Here is a 20,480-nt window from a genome sequence, read left to right on the forward strand (position 1 = left end):
GTTGTGAGGTTTATTTCCAGCATTCACCTCTTCTATGCACACTTTCAACATAATCTCAATATTTTTATCACACTATTCTACTTTCTTTCTTTTCACAGGAACTTGATTGAGAGACATTTCACAAGCTTAATGAAACAAACAAAAGCATAACCCTAATCCATAACAATATTGAGAAGAAAAAGAAATTAATGAAAAATTAGTTAACCAGTGATGCTAACAAAGGAAGAAGAAGAGATGACGAAGGATGATCGAAAGCATGAGAGAAAAATTCCGAGGAAGGCACAGCACAACACGTTATGAGGAACAAGTAAGAGAAATTTTTAGGGTTTAGAAAATGAGGAGGGCATGCTTTGTCATTTTGAAATTTTTTGAAAACATTATTGTCCAAGTATTATTTAGGGAAGAGATTCCCGAAAAGAAGATTTGAGAAGCTGGAAATCTAAGCTGATAGGTTTTATTTTTATAAAAGTTAAAAAAAATTTAATAACCAAACACTCTTAAAAAATAAATAAAAAATCTTTTTTTAATAAATAAAATAATAAAAGATCTTTTGGACTGCATCCAAAAGATGCCCATATAAGCCAATTGAGTTGCATGTAAAACTTCCCGCTTATCTTACCTCAACTCCCGTTCAAAATCACATGCTCACGTAATCAAACAAATTGTCGCATGCACCAACATTTGAGTGATTCTAGTATAAAAGGACACGTCAAATGCAAGTATGGCTATTTATTAAGCTTTTTGAAACACGTAAATAATAATGCGCCTAATGCCTTATAGTGTTTAGTTAATGTTTTATAGAGTTTATCACCTTTTAACTATCTAATAGAAAAAATATCTAATCAGTTTTTGGAAGACGTGAATATGATCATTACTTTTTCCAAAGGTAAACTAACAGTCAACTTAATTAAGGTTTTTATTTTGGTTTACCTACATTTTATTTGTTAAAAATATTTATATTTTTCATCATAAATCCTTAATATAAAAATGTTATATTATATTTAAAATTGTAAAATTTTACACATATTTTTATTTGTAATATTTAAACTTGATTAAAATATATTTCTTCAAATTATTATAATAAACACACGGTCAAATTTGATTAAAAATTATTAATTAATGTTTTTATTTTGGTATTCAATTTGATAACTAAAAGTATTAATTAAAGTTTTCCATTATAGATACTTAATATAAAAATGATATATTACATTTAAAATCTTAATATTTGTATGTGATAAAATGGAGAGTTAATGGTCAGAACAAATCAAATAGAATGAAAAACGGTTTACCACTTGTTTTTATTTATTATTCATGATTGTCTTTTGTTGTGAACGAAGGGTCAGCTGGCAGCTTTACTTGATATATCCAATTTATAATACATGTTAAATTTTCAAAAATAACACGATTATCACAATTCTTTGTTAAGTACGGATGCATGAATGAGTTAATATGCATTGGGGTTAGACTCAACCTTTCCCAAACTCAGTCTAAACACGCGTGTTTACATGCATTAAATATGCATTGTTTAATGAAGTGTTTATGCACTCAACTATGTAATGTATACTCTAATTTTACTATATATAGACCCATACCCCCAAACAATAGAACTAAATCATACAACCAAAGTGTAAACGAGTTGAGTAATTTGTTTAAACTATGGCTTTTACGTTCCTTTCTAACATAGTGGCTCGGAGAACTAATTGGAAGTTGAAGGTCTGTGTTATTAGATTATGGTCTTTACCAGAGTTTGAAAATTCGAAAGTCATTAAGAGTCTTTAGATGATATTGCTAGATGAAAAGGTTACTAAAACTACTATTATAATTCTATCCAAAAATTGTGTAACATGTGTTTTATGTCAATACTCTTATTGCTTCAATTGTTTTCTTACTTATAGTCAGATAAAATTCATGCATCCATACTTAACAAAGGATTGATACCAAAGTATTAAGGGATTCTAGAAGAAGGAGAAGCTTATATCATTCAAAATATATTAGTTGCTCAATATTGTGTCAAATACAAAACAACTCGTCCCAGATTCAAACTAAATTTTATAGGAAACACAATATGCTCTAAATTGAGGATGAAGTAATTCCAAAATTTCAGTTTGATTTCATGTCATTTTCTAACATTCTTTCATCAACCACAGAAGATGTATTAATTGGTTAGCATTTACATAATCCTTAACTTTGATTTTATTTAGTTGCATTTTTTCTTTTGGTTTGTTAATATTAATTAATATTATATTTATTGGTTCCAGATGTTATTGGGCATGTTCTGGAGAAGGATAGTATCAAGGAAATTGTAAAGAATGGAAAAAGGACCAAAGTCTTGGACACCATGCTACCGGATTTGATGTATAATATTATTTTAATAAAAAAATTAATTTTTTTACTTACATATTATTTTTTATTTGTTATTCAAATTATAGGTAAAAATCAAAAGATGTAATAAATTTGTTTTAATTCAAATAAAATAGTTGTGAACTTTTCAGTTTTTTTTTTCTTCATTTCTACTTCATATTGAATGCATAAGCCTAACTTCATTAAAGATTAGGTGAAAAATAAGAATATAATTGATAAAAGAGTAATTAATGCTATCTTGAATTTTAAAAAATGATAGTTAAATAGAAACATTTTTTTCTTCAAAAATCCAACAATTAAAAGGAAATAGGAGTATGAAAAGAAGCTTCTATAAAGGATTTTTCATAAAAAAAAATAAAGTAAATTACACAGAATTTCCCTTGAAGTATGCTCTTATTATACCCATACCTCTATTTTTTCACATTACTTTGAGCCCACCTAAGGGGGGATTGATGTAACAATTTGTACACCTTAGAGGGAGAATCAATGTAACCGTTTACTCCTGAGAGAGGGTATGCGTAATGAAAACCCAAAAATTAGGAAGTTTTCTATAGGATTCAAAAGCAGACAGATATAGCGTGTAATAAGGACACCTCAAGGAACTTCTTGTAATTTACTCAAAAAAACAAATCAGGGTGGTGTAATTAACAAAAATAGGTAGTGCAATTAACCATACCCAAAAGAAGTGCATAACTTTTTTCTTCTTTGGGCCTAACAGAAAATATAAATACAAAAAAGATTTTCAAAATTCAGAAGAATGACAGACACAACAACTTGTGGAAAATAAGAGGAAGACATGTCCCTCACTTCTCCTCCACAGGTCCAAAACAAGAAAAAAGTTAAATTAAATAACAAAACGAATTATCCATATCCACTTTCTATGTTGTCCACCCTTCTCAGAAGCCATGGTCGTAAATCTCTCTCCCTCTCCACCTTTACATTCAAGTTCCATAATCAGATTGGCAAATTCAAAGTCACCCATTTCAGAACCATGGTTGAGGCTCAAAACCCACTTCCCAAAACCGCTCCTTTCCCCTTCTTTTGCCTCCCCAAGTGTGAACTTCACTTGCAAGAAGCAATTTTTGCATGGTAACAGCAGGAACGTGTTGGATTTCAGGACTTGGTCTATTGCTGGGTTTGATTATGGGAACTTTGAGGGGCCTCAGTCTGTGCTTGAGGCTGCTGCAGTGTTGACAGCCATCATTGTTGTACATGAGAGTGGCCACTTCCTTGCTGCTTCTCTCCAAGGAATCCATGTGAGTAAGTTTGCTGTAGGGTTTGGTCCAATTTTAGCAAAGTTTAATGCCAAAAATGTTGAATATTCCATCAGGGCTTTTCCCCTTGGTGGCTTTGTGGGGTTCCCTGATAATGATCCAGAGAGTGATATTCCTGTTGATGATGAAAACCTGCTTAAGAATAGACCAATATTGGATAGGGTGATTGTGGTTTCAGCTGGTGTTGTTGCTAACATAATTTTTGCATTTGCTATTATCTTTGCACAAGTCCTGTCTGTTGGTTTGCCTGAGCAAGAGGTCTTTCCTGGGGTGGTTGTGCCGGATGTTAGAGCCTTTTCTGCTGCTTCAAGAGATGGGTTGGTTCCTGGGGATGTGATCCTTGAGGTCAATGGAAGTGAGTTTTCAAAACCAGGTCCAAGTGCGGTTTCTGAAGTTGTTGATGTTATCAAGAGGAACCCCAAGAGATATGTTTTGCTCAAGATTAAAAGGGGGGAGCAGAATTTTGATATAAGGGTCACCCCAGATGAGAATTTTGATGGAACTGGGAAAATTGGAGTTCAGCTAGCCCCTAATGTGAAGATAGCTAAGGTTAGGCCAAAAAATTTGGTGCAGGCTGTGGAGTTTACTGGGCAAGAGTTTTGGGGTCTGGCCTCTAATGTTTTAGATGGGTTAAAGCAGACTTTTTTGAACTTCTCCCAGTCAGCTAGTAAGGTTTCAGGTCCTGTAGCCATTATTGCTGTTGGTGCTGAAGTGGCACGGTCGAATATCGATGGTCTCTTCCAGTTTGCCGCGATACTCAACATTAACCTTGCGGTTATAAACCTTCTGCCTTTGCCTGCTTTAGATGGAGGCACATTGGCATTGATCCTAATTGAGGCTGCCAGGGGTGGGAGAAAGCTACCTTTGGAAGTGGAGCAAACGATCATGTCTTCTGGAATTATGCTTGTTATAATTCTGGGGTTATTCCTTATTGTTCGTGATACCCTAAACCTTGATTTTATTAAAGACTTGTTGTAATTATTGTGAATTCTAGTTAGTAGTGGGCTTCAAAAAGTATTTCATGATTCTCATCTGCAATGCTGTTGCACCAGTGTCTTAGGCAGGGGTATTCTGTAGAGGAGGCAAGATCATTTTAAATGATTGAGGTAAGTTTCTTCCTCCAAGGATGTTATGTGAGAGGCATCCCTTTGTTACCAATTCATTGATCTGATCCGGATTGGATTTGTGATCCTAGAATATTAACTTACGACTTACAAATACTATCTTTGATTATGAATTTTAATATCTTCTCTCTGCATTTTCTTTGGAATTTATGTTTGTGCACAAATATAGGTGTTACTATTTGATATGAATTCTCCGCCTCTAGAGATGTCATTGACTAAACAATGCTTTAATAAAGCATTATGAATACAGAGCAAAATCCTTGGTTAATTTTTTAATCTTCTGGAATTGATGTGCGTTTTCTTTTTGTTTCTATGTATGTGATGCTGTGCTCAAGAAAAATGGAGTTCAATATATGTCCAAAATTTAACTGTTTGACATAATTGTGTTAACTCTCTTGCTACATTACATGTCTCTTGCTGTCTGCTAATTTTATGAAGTGGTCATTCAGTAGGCATTTTCGTATGTAAAATGAAATGAGCTGAGGAACAAACATCAAGCCAAATATCTATCATCTACCATTTTTTTTCTGGTTAGCTAGCCAATCAAAGGGACCTTCACATAAAACATAAAGAGGAGAAAATGAAGAAAACGTAAAAAGTGGAGAGAGGAAATTGATCTGTATTTAGATTATGGTAGGAGGAAAGAGTGTCAAACTGAAAAGTGGAAAGTGTTCCTAACAGGTGAACAACTTTCTCCTTAAAAGCAGGAAGTGGAAGTGAAATATATAAGAATTCAAACTATGATTAGCATGTGACCACATTTTTACACCATCTTGTCAAAACCAATATTATAGTATTACCAGTTTACCACGATTGGCACTAGCCTATAAGGGTTGCTAGTGTATTTTCTCAAACAGGAGAACTGGCTTTATGTTTCTGGTATTTTTGGCCACCCCCAACAGTATAAATACTCATAATCTCTCTTTATTTCTTTTTCTTGTTTCATTATCTTACATGCCACATCTATGGTTCTCTTTTCTCTCTCTTTAAGTGTCTATTTAGTATCGGAGTGTCCAGGTATCATTTTCATAAGAATAGTAAGCACTAATTTACAGGGAGGTTAGAGTAATTAGCCCAGAAAAAAATGATCGAGAATGAATACAAGGGCTTGATAGTTGTTTATTTTCCAGCAAACTCCATTTTCTAATCCTTAAACCAAAGGGGTCTAGTTTGGATGGCTGAGTAAGATGTGTGAGTATTGTAAATCCTTTAGTATCATCTTCGATTTCTATGGATAAAACAAAAAAAAACCATTTTGAACTGCTGAAGTCTTAACTCACATGGGAAGTTTCCTACAAATCATTGGGGAGTGTTTGTTTCACGGACAATTTTTTTAGTTTCGGGAATATTATTTCCAGGTATACTATAAAATATATATATATATATATATATATATATATATATATATATTTGGTTAAACTATTAAAATGGTAGGGAATATTTTTTATATGCCCATGAATAATTAAAATGTGTTTGCTTTACATTTTTTTCTTTAGGAATATATATAATAACAAGTTAACAACCCAAGCAAAAACCCCCAAAAAATAGTTCCCCAAAAACATCACTACATCCATCACGGTCCCATGATTATTTTATCCAAAAAACCGTACATGAAGAAAACATTAAGAAGGAAGTGGATAGGAAAAAAGGTATATGTGTATTTTTAATCACTGAGAGTGATTCATGTCTGATGAAAATAAATACTTTATAACTTTTGCACCGGAATTAAATATTATTTGAGGGTGAGATTATTGTTTACCCAATAATAAAAACCTGAAGTTATTTGTTTTATTACCTTCTAACAAATGCGGAATTAAATTTTTTTTTCTGCTGTATTTCCTAAACTAAAAAAATTGTCTGTGAAAGAAACATCCCCTTGGATTACTGTGTTCGTGAAAGTTAGTAATTGACTTAATTCAGGCATATAGGTGATTAGGGAAATGACTTAATTCAGGCATATTGGTGATTAGGGAAATGGCTCTAAAACTTATTGTTGATTTGACAGGTTGTCAGATTATAAACTGGAGACAATATATTGTGATACTTTACCTGCTGAAACAAGAAGATTCTAAATGCATATAGTGCTTAGTACAAAGGAATTACTCAGAGCGGTGCTAACAGTTTATAAGGATTGAATGTGAAATATTTCTAGGGATCAATGTGACCGGGGTGAGTAAAGCTTACCTATTTTACTTGGTGGGAATATCATTTTCTTTGGATGGAGTGTCACCATTCTTAATAATTAAAATATTGAACACTTATATCTTAATGTAAATGTAATAACTTTCTATAAAATACAAATCCAACAAATTGAATTATTGAATAATACATTCTTATCTTAATAATCATACACAATAAGTTTTAGATAATTGAAAATTTGTAACTGTGAAATTTTATGTCAATATAAAGTTGACTGTGAGTATTTGATATTGTGCATTTGTTGTTGTTGAATGTCCTTAAGAAAATCCCACACCACTGGCATGGGATGAAGCAAGGGTCTTGGAGCCAATAGGTGATTGGCTTGGAGCAGGAGATTCATCAAGAGATCTGTCAGGATTAAACACTGGTCATAGCTTCCAGAATGATAATCATATGACTAGAAAAACACTAGTTGAACGTAGAATACCCATATGGAGAAAAACGGGACCATAATACAAAACCCGAATTGTCAAAACATGCACTCTTCTCAATAGAGTTTAGAGTCTAGAAATGAAAGATAGAATGAATGCTTTTATTTTTATTTTTTGTTGAATGAAAGATAGAATGAATGTGTATCTTAGTATGACTGACTCAAAAGATACATATAACCTTGTTAACTTATCATTATCAATAGATGTTATTAATATTTTTTGGGAAAAATATAAATTATATTAAACCTAAAATGATAAAACAATAAATGGGATATACCTCACAGTTAGAGAAAATCAAAAATCTCCCTAATACAAGAAGGTCTATATCAAGATGTTATTAATATTGATCCTAAATTTTTAGGGGATTTATCCGTTATTAGTTATGCAATTAAATGTATTTTGTCTATACAAGATTATATGGGACATAGCACATGTTTGGATATTAGATTGGCTTGTTTTGTGATCTAGATGGGTTACTCACTTCCTGAGGTCAAGTCTTGGTTCAGAACAAATCTGAATAAATAATTTAAAATTACACTTTGTTTTCTAAAATTTTATGAGTTAATTATGCCTCATATACAAATGTTCATATTATATAATAAGTAAAACTAATCACACAATTAATTCAGAAAACAAAAAACTAATTACAATTTTTATCCGGATATAATTGGATCTATATGGTCTAAAAACTTAGTTCTTAAAAGTAAAAAAAAAAATGTGAGTAACAAATATTTAATATGAATTAAAAGTGTAAAATGTTATTAATGTAACAAAAGGAAAATGCCCATTGTTACCATGTAATTAAGCCAAAATTCGTGACTTTTTCAAAATCATTATGTTAGCATGCGGGTAACGAAAATTTAATTGGATCTACATGGGTCTAAAAACCTAGCTCTTAAGAGTCACATGCTAACATAATATTAAAAACGCTAATAAAATTTAAGTAATTATCTCAAAGTACATTTATTAGTGTTTATAGAACTATGTTAGCATGTCACATTTTTAAAAACAAAAGTCTCCAAATTCCTAAAATGATTTACCTACTTTAAAACAAATGTTAAGGATCAAAAATAGTAATTTTAGGTTTGAAAGGATAAATATCAAAGAAAAATGTTTTTCTTGATACCAAAATTAAAATTCACTCATTTCATATGACAAAAATTAGTGATTTTAAATTTCAAAGGATGAAAAATAAATTTTTTTCCCAAACCAAAACTCATTACATTTTATTGGGTTTATTTAAGCCTTTTTCTTTAGAGTTAAATAGACATTTTATTTTTTAGAATTGAATGTATAGATTGATTTATACGATATTATTTTAACTTAACTTATTGCCTTAAATTTAAGTACTTTGTCTTAAAATTACTGATAATTAAGATTTTTTCCACATAAATTAATATTTATTTGGGGATAATTTTCTTAAAATATTAGTGTTCTCTTTCTTATTTTTAATAAATATAATATTAAATATTTCAAGATAAAATAATTTATTAATAATGATACATAATGTTGTTGAATTTTAATATTTTCACATCACACATCACTAATTAATAATTATAAATAAGTGTAAAATTGATATATTAATAATATTTTTTTAAGAATATCTAATAGAGCTGACTAGTTTACCTAATTTTATTTATCTGTCTAATCTGGTTAGAAAAGCCTATTAACTATTAAGGACTTGAGGGGTACTATACAAATCAATAACTCATCGGATATAACAATTTATTATTTGATCACAGTTTAAAGTTCCTTTATTTAACCTTTCCAGCTAGTGAATAATATCACATAATTAAAAAACTAAAGAAAGCACAATATAAAAAAAAACAAAAAAAAAAAAACAGTCAACTGGCTTGGCTGCAGACCACACCTGTACTAAGATAGAACAAGAAACAGAACTGAATACAGTAAAAGTGAAAAATAAAAACCTAAGTAAAAGCCAAATACAAAAGCGTGTAATTCATTATCTTGCCCCTCACATTCGACCCCACAACCGCTGTTCCATATTCTGCCTTCAAATCGCCATTTCTTCCTTTCTCACCAACCAATTACAAAGGTACTCTCTCTCTCTCTCTCTCTCTCTCTCGGTATATGATACTGATTTCTACCTCCGTAATCTGATGCTAGTCCTTTTATACGGTCTCTATGTATCTCGATGTGTACATGCATGAAATAAATTGAAAAAAAAAAGGAACTTGTTTGACCTATAATTCATTCACACATAAATTCCTCAACAATTCTTTGTAACCAAATAACAATTCTGGGTTGTCTTTTATTATCTTGATTCATAACTTGATCTATCTGTAATCTATTGTTTATTTTGGGCGAATGAGTGAATTTTGGTTGATAAGCTCTTCAAACTTTGCTTTGAATTCGTTCAGAGATCTCATTGAGAGGAAAAATTGATATGGTTTTGTTTGAATCTTCTCACCCATTCATAACCCCCTATTTTTTTCTTTACATTTGAGTAATCGTATTGATTATCTGTCACAATCGACGTTAACGCGTGTACTTGCCATTAATTTGACCGCGTGGGACTTATATTAGATTAAATGCAATTTTTTTGTTGCCCCCGATTTTTGTCCTTTAATATTTGTCTCTTAATTTCTTTTTCAATTCGCCACTATATCATGTTGTGCCTCTAGTCTCTGAACTCTGATTGCTTATTAGAACCAGTATATGTTTGGGTGAGTGCTTGTGAAATTGATTCTTAATTTTGTAAAATTGATTCTGGTTTGAATTGATTTCGAAGGGAAGTGATTTATATTTAGGGGTTTTTATTCTTGAAGTAAGTTATCAGAAAAATTCAGTATAATGTTTTTTTTATTCAACGCAAAAACTATCTAGAGTCAAGTTAACTCAAAATCAATTCTAGACTCAAAATAAATTCTTCAATCTGACACCAAACATGTAAACATTTACCTAAAATGAGGGTAGCTGGTATTTCACTGTAATCTTGAATGGTTCAACGTGAAACCAAACATGCACTCGATTTACACTCAATAATGAATTGAAATTTTTTGAAGGCTAGAGATATGGGGAGCAAGGGACCAAGTTGGTCTGACCAATGGGGAAGTGGAGGGTTTGGCAGTGATCACTATGAGGAGGAGGAGAAGATGAAGATGAAGAAGAGTGGGAGCAGCAAGAAGATGGCAGATGCAAAGGCTGTGGCATCAGCTGGAATGGACAAGGCCAAAACTGCAGCAGTTGTGGGTGCCCAGAAGGTGAAGAGTGGAACCTCTGCTGGCCTCAAATGGGTCAAGAATCAGTATCAGAAAAGGACTTCCAAGTGAAACTCACTCACTCACTTGCTTCTTGGACAGTTTCATTTCCATAGCTTTGGTAAATAATACATGATGCTCTAGTAAAGTAAAGTGTTTTGCTTGTTTCTTAAATTATTACAGTAATTATGCTTTGGTTTTTCTTTCTAGTACAACAGTCCAGATTAACTTGTTATTTTTATATATTTTTCATTTGCTTATAGAAAAATGTTGGATGTTAATCATGTTATAAATTTACCCTCCACCTATCTTTCTGTGACTGCTCTCACTGAACAAATTTTACAGTTTACACCATTTGTGCCGACTGCATGATGTTTTTACAAATGTTATATTGTAAAATCTATATTCTGTAATTAAATTAATTTTGACAAATATTTAAATTTAAATTATGATAAATGAATATAACATTATTTTACTTTTTTGAAAACATATATTTGCATTTGAAGCAACCGGAAACTAAAAGGTGCAAATAGGGTTGGATAGGTTGGTTTTTTGTGTCACTTAAACGAACTCAATGTCAAATCAGCTTAAATATTAGATTTTTACTTATTTTTATATTTCAATATAAAGATATATTTCAGTTTTAAAGATATGTTATTTTAATTTTTTTTTTAAAACTTTGTTTTAATAGAAATTTCTAAAAAAATTTAAAATAACTCAAAGCGTATTTAGTATGGTGTTGCTTTCTTCATATTTACCAAAAAGAAAGTATAGTGTTGCTTTCTACGTTTTCGCGTTAATTTTCCTCATCCAAGTAAAACCAATTTGTTATAGCTTCTAATATTCATGCATTTTACACATTAGAGACCCAAACGCAAAATAAGCATGGGCGCGTTATAGAGTCTCAAACGGAAGAAACACAACGATGATATGATAAAGTTAGTTGGAAGTATTTGTATATTGAATTCAATCAGTTTTAAAGAGAAAAGTTATCCAACATTTTTATTTTATCATCTAATCACTTTATGTTTAAAATTTAAATCCATTTCAACTCAATCAGAAGAAATTTGAGTCGGGTTAGTTTTTGGCTTTAATTTTATTTTGTTTTTTAAGAAGAAAAAAATAAACCTTTTTTTACAACAAAAAATATCCATAACTAAAGAACATTTAATAATGGCGTGTATTACTTTTAAAAGAAAATAAGACTAAATAAATATCAAATATCAAAATAATAAACATTATTGTAATTTAAATAAGAAAAATAATCATAGACTGACGGTGTAAGACATTATCATCTAATTACAATGTAAAAATATTTTATATTATTAGTGAGCATTGAATTCTTTAAATAGATAGAAATATAAATGAGTTGAGATATTAGTATAGAAAGAACAAAGTTCAATATAAAAAAAATTGAGAGCATACCAGACCAAAAAAAACAATAGAAAATTTTCTAAAATTTGAGATTATAATTAACTAAAACTTAAAAAAAGATAAAGAAAATTATCATAAAGAAAATACTAATTAATAATTTTAAATATTTAATGAAAGAACTAAAAATTATCAAACTTGGTGTATAAGAAAATAATACAATAAAAAAATTAATCTTTAAAAAAGTGTTGATAAAAATAAAATGAGTATTATATTGTATGGTTACGTTTGAATTTTACCAATTCCCACACTGATTTATAGCTAGCACGACGGAAATACATGACTCCCAGATCGAGAATGGATATTTGTGAAGAAGTGATAATTCATAACATCAACAGAGGATCCAAGAAATCAATTCCACCTTTGAATGCATCATGTTCAAGTCATTAACCACCACAAATTGTGATGCAGAGGAGGATTAGAAAATGAAAGGTTAAATTATTCATTTGATCCTTATAATTTTATTTTGTCCTTATAGTTTGAAAGTAATTTTTTAGTCTCTATAATTTATATTTTAATTTTTTTTAGTTCATATAGTTTTGAAAGTGATTTTTTTAGTCTTTATAATTTGTATTTTAATTCTCTTTTAGTTTCTATAGTTTGAAAGTGGTCTTTTTAGTCCTTATACTTTATATTTTAATTTCATTTTAGTCATTCTCATCAAAATATGAATAATATTATCAATTACAATTAACTACAAAAATATTAACAAATAATTCATAACTAATTTATCATAAGATAATCTGTAATGAAAAAAATAATTGATAATTTACAACTAAGTTGTAGCTAATTATTTTTATATTTTTCTTTTTAATAAAGACTAAAAGGTAATTAAAATATAAATTATAAGAACTAAAAATATCATTTTTAAATTATAGGGACTAAAAGAGAATTAAAATACGACTAAAAGAACACTATTAAACTACATAGACTAAAAGAGAATTAAAATATAAATTATAGGGACTAAAAAAATTACTTTCAAACTATAAAGATCAAAAAGATAAAAATTATGAAACTATAGAAAGTAAATGAGTAATTTAAACAAATGAAATAAATTTGAGTGAGTAGAAACAAGAATGCGTTTGCATGCATCATTTTACGTTTGAGTGTTTCTCGGGACAAAACTTCAGGCTTTGTGACTCTTTGATGAAATGAGACAAGTATATTAACATAAGCAAAAGGATTATGCGAAAGAGTTGTGACGTCTAAAAATTGAGGTGGCAATGTAACATTTCACGTGTATGTACCGTATTTAAATAGATTGAAAATAGAACTATATTTAATCCATGTACATTAGCTCGAAAAGAACGAGATGTTTGCTGAACAAAGCAGACAAATGAGATTTAATGTTATAGGCTAGCAGAAGCACACACAGCAGAAAAATCAATAGCGGTAAATATTAACAAATTTATCATACATAAAAATTTATAATTGAATACTAAAAAAGTGTTTTACTATGATCTATTCAAACTTTGTAGATAAAAACAGATTAAAAAAAGAGATTTTACTAAAAATGACTAATAGGTTTCCGATAAATAGCTTCTATTTTTTATTTTTTTTTATCAAACCTGGGTTTAAATATATAGTTTGGTAATCCATATTGTTCTTGTTAAAATCTAAAGCCATACAAAGCGGAATAGAGCTCCACCTAGAAAACCCAGACGTAGAATACGCTGAGGCAAGAGTGTCTGCATAAGTATTGTTTTCTGTGCAGATGTATCCTACCACAAAACGCATTAGTCATCAACAAAAATGATAGAAATTTTACACTAATGTTATAATAACAAAAAAAATATTAATAATTGGATCAATAACAATAACACGTTTAAAAAATATTTGCCGAATATAGAAATTATGTAAATGTATAGCTACCTAAGTTACTAAAATTCAAGAATAAGTAATCCTTCATTGGTGTAAAAACAAGTCACCATAAAAGTGCATTCATCAAGTTGTGTTGGCTCTAACCGTAGAAGGCAGACTCTCATCTTAATTATTTTATAGGAAAAGAAAGCATTCAAGCAGAGGATTACAAAATTTGGTAAATTAGTTGTTATATAGCCTAATGTACGTAACTAGTTAAAATTATAATTAACATGATTTTTAAAATTAAAGGCAACAAACATACTATTTGATCAAATAATAGGATAAAATAAGAAAACAATCATTATGTTTAACCAACATTTCATTGTAATCAAATAATGGAAGCTTTTAAGTTAACTTATTAAATTATAAATATTTGATAAAATTAATTGTTTAGTTAAAAAATATAAAATAACATTTTAAAAAAATAATAAGAAAATTGAATAAATATTTTAAAAATAAAAAGGAAATAAAATATAAAAACTTAAAAGCTAGCCCTTAAAAAATATTAAAAGCTATGAATAATTACTAGAAACCACTTAAAAAAACATGTTTATCGAATTTTTCAGCTAACAAAAAAAAAAACTTAAATACTAACTTACATGACTTACTAAACATAACTTAGATGCATGAGTTATTATAAATCTTTTAACACTGTCTTCGATTCTTGGAGATAAAAAAAAATAACGGTATAAACCTATCATATTCTACCAAAATAAGTGTAAAAAAATTCAATTACATTCCCACCACATACAATATTTTCTCTGTTATAATTTTGTGAGTTACATTAGTCAAATCAACACCCTCTCAAACACTTCATTATTAATATATTAAAAATCATATAACTCATTAAATAAGAAACGACATGAAATTAGGTTAAATATGAGAATCTTGAGTAATATACAAAACCATTTGTTCTAGGCCCGCTATCACCATTGTAAAAAAAGTGTTGGTAGCACTCTAACACTCTAATTGATTGAAAACTACAAAAGGTGAGAAGTTTTTATTTCTAGTCTTTCTTTCTCTTCCATTTTGTTAAAGTTGATCACGGATGAGATTTACTCCTTTTTAAATATATGTAAAAATATAATTGTATGACACCAATGAGAGATACAAGTCAAGGATCAACGATGTGAACAAAGAACAAACATACCCTTAAACTTATTCAATTTAGAACTGATAGAAACACGACAATTTTCAAATAAGTTCCAGTAGACATAATAAACTTTACATAAAAAGCATCAAACCAGAGAATTTACAATTAAGCTGACTTCTTAACATTGGTCAATTTTAGGAAGTTCTATTCAGATGGTTGCCTGTCACGACGGATTATTTCAGAACACAAGCCCAAATGTGTTCTCTCCACTGTAAGTCATATATAGAAAGCCATCTTCATCCTTGTTTTCCTCATAAATTGCAGACATCATTGCCGCTGCATAAACAGAAAATCACAGCTCACTTCACAAAATTAACCATAAGAACAATAATATTCCACATACAATTATGTTTGTTCTTTGTTACCAGTTGGTGGTAAAATATTCTTAACAAAAATGAAGATCGCCTTCTCAGGACTCAGCTTGATTCTCTTCCGCACCACATACACAAACTGACCAACAGTCAAATCAGCGGGTACAAGATACCTACATTAATCCAAAAAAGAACAATAATATACACCATAAATAAAGAGGAAACAAAGAAGATGAAAGAAGATGGCATGTATCCACTTGAACATTCAAATGATTGTCAATGTTCTCCATCTAATATTACAGTTAACATAGGCATATCAAAACATAGACCACATCAAACAAACTGATACTCATGCACAACCAATGCTCCAACCAGGTTACTCATTCTTCTAAGTTTTAAATCACATTTTTTCACAGCCATTTTTTCTTCAATTTTAGAGTGTGATATGATATCAAGTGAGAGTCAGGAATCATCCAAACCTCTTACAGTTTACAATACGTATAAGACTACCACTAAGCCAAATGGCCATTGTAGTAGATTTAACACTTCAATATAGAAAGTATATATAGCTTCAATCCATACCCAAACAAAAAGTGTATAGTATGTACTTTACAAAATTTAAAGCAAATGCTATCCGACATTTAAAAAGCAATAACACTAATACTCGGAATAAATAAACTGTGCCAATGTTTACAATTGCACTTTCCAAAGAACAGAAGAAACCTACTTTTTCTTGTCAATTTCAGGAACATCACTCTTCTCAGCCCTTTCAACAATTACCTACATCGAAACATCAACCAAATTAATCAGCAAAAAAATGAGATTATAATGATATATGCAAACAGCAGAAATAAGATCTTACTGGAATTCTGTCAGGATACTTCTCTCTTATTCGAGATGCTTCAGCCTGCCTCCTCTCTGGCATGAAATGTTTCCACAGATTAGAAAACATATGGTGGACCTAAATCACCAAACGGGCAAAACAAATGCAAGTTTATACACACTCACTAATGATGTTTAGTTGATAGAGTTTTTTTTCCTTTACCAAGACAAAAAACAGATCTCCCGTGAGTGTGAAGAGGAAAAAAAGGCACGAATTCACTAATAACAACAAACCCAATTCATAGGAAATAAAGCAACATATCATCACATTATATCATATACTAGAAACCAAAAGAAAAACACAAATCTGAAGTCTGAACTAACAAAGGCAAGAAAAGTGCATATTTAAGTGATATAACATAGGTCATTTTTCATGCTAGGCTAAACATAAGGAAAAAAAAAAAAGGAAAATACTAAATGAGTAAAAAGTTTAACTTTCTTGGAAGAACACATAATGAGACTCAAAAATACAAATTTCACACCCCCAATTAAACCCCAAATGCGAAATTACAAAGCAGATGCATGAAAATTCAAATGCCTCCGAGTATTATCCAAGAATCACAAGCATCAACTGTAATTCCCAATTAAAAATGCACTATAGCATAGAGAAACCGTTAAAAAAAGGAGAGAAAAACGAACCAAGTGGGTGTTCCATCTTGAATGAGCTCTTAGCCATGGCAATAATTCTGCAGCAGAGAGCAAAGATTAAAGAAAAAGAAAAGGCAAATTACGAAATTAGGGTTTGCTACGAAGGTAGCGATCAATTGATGAATCAAAAAGGTTAAACAGAAATAGAATTGCAATGGAAAACGATATTATTGCTTACCAGAAGAGAAATGAGAATGAAGAGTGAAGAAGAGAGAGAAATTGTGATTGATATCAGAGAAGAAGAAAAATGAGGAAACTCCCTTAAGCAAAGGAATTAAGGAAAATCTATTATATTCATTCGTGCGTCAATGTCTCTGCTCAACGACACCGTTTCTTAACTCTCTTGTTACACAATTAGGGATTTAGGATATGATCAAGATTTAACACAATAAAAAACGTGAATAAATTTAAAATATTTTCAAAACAAAATGATTTTGGTAGATTTTCAGTTTTTCTTCTTCAAAATATAACAAAAATTTCGATTAGGTATATTTTTTTTTTGTTAACGATTAGCTTTCAAATTTTGGTTGCTTCCTTATCTAAAGTAGTAACAAATTTGATTTTCAAAATATTTTTAGTATCTTTACATACTATTAAATTTAAGTTGAGTTTTTAAATTTTAAGATTAATTTTGATCTACATGAATTTAAAAAATAATAATTTTTATCCCATTTAATGACAACTTAATATACATTCATTTGTTGAATCACAATGAGTTCATAACATTGTGTGAAGTATTTAAGATTTTTTATTTATAACCAATATTTCATTATCTTTGGGTTTTTTTTTTCATCTTTCTCAATTTTTTTTGGCTTTCATCAAAGATGCTTATCTTTTTTCTAATTTAAATTAGGATTAATTACAAATTTTATTATTAAACTTTTATTATTTTATGAATTTTACATTTAAGAAGTTTACTACACAACTTTTATAATTTCACAGTTTTTATCATTCAAGTCTTTTTTCATGAATTTTACGATCCAACTTTTACTATTTTTGTAAATTTTACTATTTAATTATTTTTTATTTTTGTAAATTTTATGATAGTGTTTGTAACAAAATGACAAGGTTTTATTTTATTAAACTTTTTTTTAACATGTTAGTTGTGGTATAATTTGTAAAAATAAAACTTAAGTGATAAAATTTGTAAAACAATAAAGTTTGAGTAATAAAATTTACAATTAAATCTTTAAATTAATATTCATATCTCATCTTCAGTTTCATGAAGATTTTATTTGATTTCTTGGAGATTGACTAATCTTATCTCTTTTGATTATCTTTATTTCTTGTAACTTGCATACTAATTTAGATTTTTTCATCTCTTAAAGGATTTAAATTCCTTTACCTCTTTTCTAATATACATTATCTTTTTTCTAATTTAGTTTTAATATATTTCATAATATTAACCACATTAATCATGCATTTCTGTCTCAAGATCCATTGTAGAAGAAAAAAAAAAGTCATATTCAAATCCATTTTTTTTATCCCCACTTATTTTTCTTTACCAATCACTAGGAATGTTCGTGAGTCTATTTGGGTTAGTTTTGGTCAAATTTAAGATCCAACCCAATTAAATTTGATCGGTTTAGTTTGGTTCGGTTTTGTTTTCACACTTTTTTTTTTAACCCAACCCAACTTAACTCATTCATGAATTGTTTGGTTTGATTTCAGCCAATGAGTTATCTATTTAAATTTGATTTTTTCTTCTTCTTAGAACTACTATTTTATATCATGATTCATCCAAATATCCAATATAATTAACACAATATTACCAAATGTCTAAAAGTAGTAAAATTAATTCATTTAATATCATCAACATAATCTTTTAAAATAGACTAATACAAATTAAAACAAAATATTCTTCAACGAAATTTAATATAATAGTTTGAATCACAACTATTTCCTATAAATTAATTTCTTACAATAAGCTTTGCTGCAACCAGATTTGCTACAATCAGATTTCTTACAACCAGATTTACTAAAATAAATAAACAAGATATGATCCATTAATCTTATAAACATGACAGGAAAAATAAATATGAAAAAAGGTGAAACAAATAATTATGTGTCTAAAAGTAATACCTTAAGAAGTTCTAACACTAGTATTAGTAAAAACACTTGCAGTTTCAACATTTAGAGTCTCAATGTTAGCAGTATTTAAAATCAAACCAAATAACTCTAAAACTTTTGATCGGTTTTGATCGGTTCAGTTCAGTTTTGATTGGATATATAAATCTAAACCCACGACTCAACTCGTACATGAACGGTTTGGATCGATTTGATTTGGTTTTAACCTAAATACATAAATGATCCAACTTAAATTGTTCGGATTGATTGGAATCAATTCGGATTCGCGGGTGGCCCGTACCCAAGAACACCCGTATCAATCACACTTTATTTACTTACTTCTGTTTCTACTTTCTTTTTTCTCTCGATTTCTTTGCTACCAAACATAACAAGATGATTGACTTGGAATCACTTTCATTAAAATAATCTTATAACATGTTTGGTTTAATCTCAAATACTTCTAACACCTTAATACATTAGATTATATTTTCTACATAAATACAAGATTAAACGTGAAAAAATGGGAAAACACATGTAGTCAAAGTGCAAACAAATACCCACTTAGACTATTTTTGATTGGTAAACATAGACTAATAAGAGACTAATTCCAATCCAAAATTGGCAAACAATTGCTATTTTTAATTTTTTTTGGTGAATTTGTTTTTTTTTTTACCAATGCCCATGTTTCGTTCATTTAATATATTTTTTTTAGGGACGGGTGGCAACACTACTTTCTATTTTTTTATTACTAAAAAATTAAGTGAAACGTTTCTTTTGATTTATTGGAACTTTAGGATCGAATTAAAAAATTCAAAAAGACCATTGAATATTTGTTAGGTCAACAAGAAGAGACACTAAATTATAATAGTTTGAGTTCTGAGCCCATGCCTTGGCAACAGTATAGAGTCTGGCAACAGTATATTGAAGCCCATGTTTGTTTTAACGTGCCACGCGTACGGCCCATGAACGAAGTTGGATCAGGCTCAGAATTATTAACAAAAATAATACTACAATCTATGACCTAACACATTATTTTTAGTTTTTAGCAAACTTTTTATTACCATTTATGTTTATAAAAAATTATAACATTATTACAAAAAGAGACTCTTTACGATACTCATAAAAAATTATTTTTATTAATTAATGATCTAATAAAATGTATTAAAATAAAATGTTGTTAATATTTCAATTATTTACTGTTGGTCCCTAATCGAATCTTGGAAGCATTAATATCCACCATGCAATTGCAAGTAGCCTATTGGTGGATTTTTTTTTCCTTCATTTCATTTTTCGTATGGTCAGTCCTTCATAATTGACCCATGATGAAAGTAAAATCTAACACCTCAAACCCTATGGCGGTACGCTAGTCCCCACCAATATATATTATATTATAGTTTTTTTCACTCAACAGATATAACTAATTGGCATGTTGAATTTGTGGAAAAAAAATCATTTGATCCTCTTACGTAATACATCATTGTAGGGAATTTTTGTGGCATGTTTCACTAAAAAAAA

At 29.4% G+C, this 20,480-nt stretch overlaps 3 protein-coding genes across 5 annotated transcripts; 2 read left to right on the forward strand and 1 right to left on the reverse strand.

The window, feature by feature from the left end:
* The first annotated feature begins 3,114 nt into the window (after nt 1-3,114).
* On the forward strand, nt 3,115-7,538 carry LOC100800101 (membrane metalloprotease ARASP, chloroplastic). Of its 2 annotated transcripts, XM_006592308.4 has the most exons (3): nt 3,115-4,741; nt 6,765-6,928; nt 7,221-7,538. In XM_006592308.4, the coding sequence occupies exon 1, from the start codon at nt 3,267-3,269 to the stop codon at nt 4,611-4,613; it is 1,347 nt and encodes a 448-aa protein (XP_006592371.1). In that variant the 5' UTR covers nt 3,115-3,266; the 3' UTR covers nt 4,614-4,741; nt 6,765-6,928; nt 7,221-7,538. The 2 variants fall into 2 exon arrangements, with proteins under 2 accessions (XP_006592371.1, XP_040863410.1); XM_041007476.1 differs by lacking the exon at nt 6,765-6,928.
* Nucleotides 7,539-9,286: 1,748 nt separating this feature from the next.
* LOC100776375 (uncharacterized) lies at nt 9,287-10,891 on the forward strand. Its single transcript, XM_003539813.4, has 2 exons — nt 9,287-9,445; nt 10,416-10,891. Exon 2 carries the CDS (start codon nt 10,425-10,427, stop codon nt 10,680-10,682), a length of 258 nt encoding a protein of 85 aa, XP_003539861.1. The 5' UTR covers nt 9,287-9,445; nt 10,416-10,424; the 3' UTR covers nt 10,683-10,891.
* A 4,143-nt stretch (nt 10,892-15,034) lies between these two features.
* On the reverse strand, nt 15,035-17,205 carry ATG8d (autophagy-related protein 8d). 2 transcript variants are annotated; one of them, NM_001249046.2, is made up of 6 exons: nt 17,077-17,205; nt 16,890-16,936; nt 16,231-16,286; nt 16,096-16,148; nt 15,423-15,541; nt 15,035-15,333 (listed from the first exon to the last, which is right to left on the reverse strand). In NM_001249046.2, the coding sequence occupies exons 2-6, from the start codon at nt 16,924-16,926 to the stop codon at nt 15,236-15,238; spliced, it is 363 nt and encodes a 120-aa protein (NP_001235975.1). In that variant the 5' UTR covers nt 16,927-16,936; nt 17,077-17,205; the 3' UTR covers nt 15,035-15,235. The 2 variants fall into 2 exon arrangements, with proteins under 2 accessions (NP_001235975.1, XP_040862981.1); XM_041007047.1 differs by having other exon boundaries at nt 16,890-16,939; nt 17,077-17,154.
* Between the last annotated feature and the right edge of the window lie 3,275 nt (nt 17,206-20,480).

This window comes from Glycine max, chromosome 12 (genome assembly GCF_000004515.6).
Source record: "Glycine max cultivar Williams 82 chromosome 12, Glycine_max_v4.0, whole genome shotgun sequence".
Lineage (NCBI taxonomy): Eukaryota > Viridiplantae > Streptophyta > Magnoliopsida > Fabales > Fabaceae > Glycine > Glycine max.

Excerpts from the sequence above, each read along its gene's own strand:
- LOC100800101 (XM_006592308.4), top strand. The coding sequence starts at position 3,267 with ATGGTCGTAAATCTCTCTCCCTCTCCACCTTTACATTCAAGTTCCATA.
- LOC100776375 (XM_003539813.4), top strand. The coding sequence starts at position 10,425 with ATGGGGAGCAAGGGACCAAGTTGGTCTGACCAATGGGGAAGTGGAGGG.
- ATG8d (NM_001249046.2), bottom strand. The coding sequence starts at position 16,926 with ATGGCTAAGAGCTCATTCAAGATGGAACACCCACTTG. Across the intron at positions 15,542-16,095 it reads CCTGAAATTGACAAGAAAAA|GTATCTTGTACCCGCTGATT; the intron begins GTAGGTTTCTTC and ends GGATTAATGTAG. Across the intron at positions 15,334-15,422 it reads GAATATTTTACCACCAACTG|CGGCAATGATGTCTGCAATT; the intron begins GTAACAAAGAAC and ends CTGTTTATGCAG.